The 3136-nt window shown below is 50.0% G+C and overlaps 1 protein-coding gene across 1 annotated transcript; it reads right to left on the bottom strand.

Moving 5' to 3' along the window:
* Nucleotides 1–433: 433 nt before the first annotated feature.
* LOC120453837 (protein tailless) lies at nucleotides 434–2683 on the bottom strand. The gene is made up of 2 exons (XM_039638731.2): nucleotides 2241–2683; nucleotides 434–2114 (listed from the first exon to the last, which is right to left on the bottom strand). Exons 1-2 carry the CDS (start codon nucleotides 2314–2316, stop codon nucleotides 832–834), a joined length of 1359 nt encoding a protein of 452 aa, XP_039494665.1. The 5' UTR covers nucleotides 2317–2683; the 3' UTR covers nucleotides 434–831.
* Between the last annotated feature and the right edge of the window lie 453 nt (nucleotides 2684–3136).

Here is a 3136-nt window from a genome sequence, read left to right as displayed (position 1 = left end):
ATTGCACTGCGTCCTTCGAGTTCCCAAATTAATGCCGACTTTGGCCTGCTCATGCAGAAAAACTATGCTAATTTTTCCGCGCTTCCTTCTGCGATCTAATAATATTCCTTTGTTCCAGTATTTGCATAATTCATTTGTGATTAACTGAGTTGCCATGTGCGGTTGCTTTTGTCGTCTCTGGAGATGCGAAAAGCCTCACGAAATGGCCAAAAAAAAGTATGATAATTCCGTGTGTAATCTCATGATTCCATGTTTGGCATAACACTTTCAGAAAGTTAGGCAAATAGTTCAGATTTAACTCCAGATATATATTTTTTAAGAAATATAAACTATAAACCATTTAATTCCTTTGCAAGCAAACTTCTGATAATCCAAATCGAAGTTCTGAATATCCATTCAAATAATTCATCCACCCAAATGAGAGCAATAAATGTTCATTTCGAAAACCTTTAGGTTTATTTTGAATAAGTTTTTTTCCAAATCCTAAAGCTAATAATATGCGCTTAAAACTAGTGTGTTTAAAACTAAGCTACGATTGACGTATTTAACAGGCAAAGTTGAAACTTTTGCGAATGCAATTTGAAACACATCTGGATGGTCTGAGAGACTTTAGCTAAGATTACTTCGAGTTCCGGTTAGTTTAAGGTATTAAGGTGAGTGTTGTGTGCGTATTTTAAGGCTCGACACCTGGAGATGTGAAATCGTTGATTCCACTGATCGAGTATTGTCCAAAGCGCTTCTTCCGAGATTATCACAGTTCCCAGCACTTGGAAGGCACTTCGAGTGCGGCGATTAGTCTAGGCTCTTCAAGATCTCCATGTTGTCCAGTGTTCAGATCTTGCGCTGACTGTACATGTCGGAGATGAGTCGCACGATGGTGATGTCGCCGATGGTCTTGCGGAAGAACAGCTCCTCGATGGTGAAGCTGGAGACCTTGTGCATCATCTGCACCACGCCCAAGAGCGTCTGGAATCGCATGGGCTGCGTGGGATGCGTTCTCTGGATGTAGTTGTGCAGCGCACTCCGGGCATCGTTGTGCATCGCAGCCACCTTACCCGACTCCAGGAGACCCTTGGATTCAGCCGAGGCCGAGGAGTTCGGGCTGCCGCTTCCGGTCAGGATGGAGCTGTTCGCCAAATCCTCCGTAGAACTGGCCGACGGCGGTGACTTGCGGAAGAGGGAAATGGCCCTCAGGCACTCGTACTCGGTGCTGTCGATGTTGAGATGGCACAGTTGGTTCAGCACCTCCTGGAAGGCGTGCACCTCGCGGGTCACCATGCCCATGATCTCCCGGTTGGCATTCTCGGACTCGTAGACGAAGAGCAGCTGGGCGAAGTTCATGGGCATGAGGTACTGGGCCATGGCCAGGATGAAGAACTCCTTCCACGACTCCTCCAGCAGGAGCAGCTGATCCGGCATGGGCAGTTCGGTGAACGCCCTCACGCTCTTTATCCAGTTGACGTTCTTGAAGAGGTGCTCCGCCGCGGTTTCCTTGATGTGCTCCGCTGCCATCAGCGGAGGAGTGGGGGGCAGGGCCCGAGTGGCCAGGGCATTCATGTAGGCGGCGGTGGGCGAGAAGAAGCCGTGGTGTCCCTGATGCACCGGATGGTGGGGCACTCGTGGCACGGACAAATCCAAGACAGCGGCAGCCGATGGTGGCGGCTGGAAGGCAGCCATGTGACCAGGATGATGGCCAGCCCGCTGGGGCAGGCCAGGCATGGGCATGGGTACTCCAGGGAAGCCGGTCAGGGCAGCCGTGTTCATTAGGATTTCGGCGGGTATTTGGGGCATCTCGCCGGCACCCATCATGGCATCCTTGTACATGGCCATGTGGCGACGCAGAGTGGAGTTTCTGGGCCCCCGCTCGTGCTGCACTGCATCCTTGTTCATGCCGACCTCGAAGCACTTCCTCAGCCGGCAGGCTCTGCACTGATTCCTGTGCGTCTTGTCCACCACACAGAGACCCTGCTTCTGGGACTTGCACACGTACTGCCGGGATCTGCGGATGCTCCGCTTGAAGAATCCGGCACAGCCATCGCAGGCGTAGATGCCGTAGTGTTTGCCGGAGCTGTGATCTCTGCAGACTTTGCAGGGCACGTGGTATAGAATGCGACCTGGAACAGCAAGAAAAGGGAAAAGTTTGCATAAGTAAAGGATTGTCTTGATTCAATAATGAATTAGGAAGATTGATTTCTTCTCTGTTTTTATTTGTATCTGATTTGCTAGATGTGTATACTTACTCGATGCCGCTGGCGAAAGGCGCACGCTGTTGTATTTCTGATCCATCATGTCTGGCGAACCCTCCGACGACTGCATACCGATGTGGGGCGTAATTTTGGCGATTTTTTAGAGACGTTTGCACAAATTGAATTTCACTTGGCACTTGGCACTAAGCAGGAGTGTCTTTGAGTCGTTTTGCTGTTTGGTGTTTAAACGGTTTGGATGGATTTTTGGTTGGTGGTTTTGGTTTTGGATTTGTGATATATTCGATATATCCTTGGTTACTCCGATGTGGACTCGCTGAGATCACGATGGGTTGTGTTGTCTGCTGTGAGGACCGGCGGCGTTTTAATAGTCCTGCCGCCCAAATCCATTCATCGAGCAGTCGATCACCCTTAGGTAGTCAAACGCCGCGTTCATTGGTCGAAAGCGAGGGCGAGGGTTGCTTCTAATGTCCTCTCTCGCACATCCTCTCTCACTCTCCCCTGGAGAGTCCTTCGATCCTGCGGCAGGCTGCCATTGCGAAAAATTCATTGAGCAAGGAACGCAGCAGCCGTCGCTCATTCTCATTCTCAACTCCTTGGGTTTTTATGGCCCTTTTCCGCAGGACTCGCTACCTGCTCTCTCCCGAAGTCCTCGTCCTTCTGCTACCCTCTCTCTCTCTCTCTCTCTCTATGGCAGTAGAGAATCTCTGAACGTCCTGCGACAGTTGTTAATGAAGAGATATCCTTCCATATCCATGGCCGAGTATTTTATGGCGCTGCCATTATTGCCGCTTTGTGATTTGTGTGAAGTACCTGTGGGTTCGCTTCTAGTCCTGCGAGGCGAGTCCTTTTCGAGTGGCGATTGCAGCAGGGGTTGAATGCCGCGCACTATTGATTGTTTTCCATTCAGTAATTAGGTTTTTATGATGCAA

The sequence above is a fragment of the Drosophila santomea genome, chromosome 3R (genome assembly GCF_016746245.2).
Source record: "Drosophila santomea strain STO CAGO 1482 chromosome 3R, Prin_Dsan_1.1, whole genome shotgun sequence".
Lineage (NCBI taxonomy): Eukaryota > Metazoa > Arthropoda > Insecta > Diptera > Drosophilidae > Drosophila > Drosophila santomea.
Note: the sequence above shows the minus strand (reverse complement) of the source record. Positions and strands in the feature narration are given on the sequence as shown.

Excerpts from the sequence above, each read along its gene's own strand:
- LOC120453837 (XM_039638731.2), bottom strand. The coding sequence starts at position 2,316 with ATGCAGTCGTCGGAGGGTTCGCCAGACATGATGGATCAGAAATACAAC. Across the intron at positions 2,115-2,240 it reads CCTTTCGCCAGCGGCATCGA|GTCGCATTCTATACCACGTG; the intron begins GTAAGTATACAC and ends TTGCTGTTCCAG.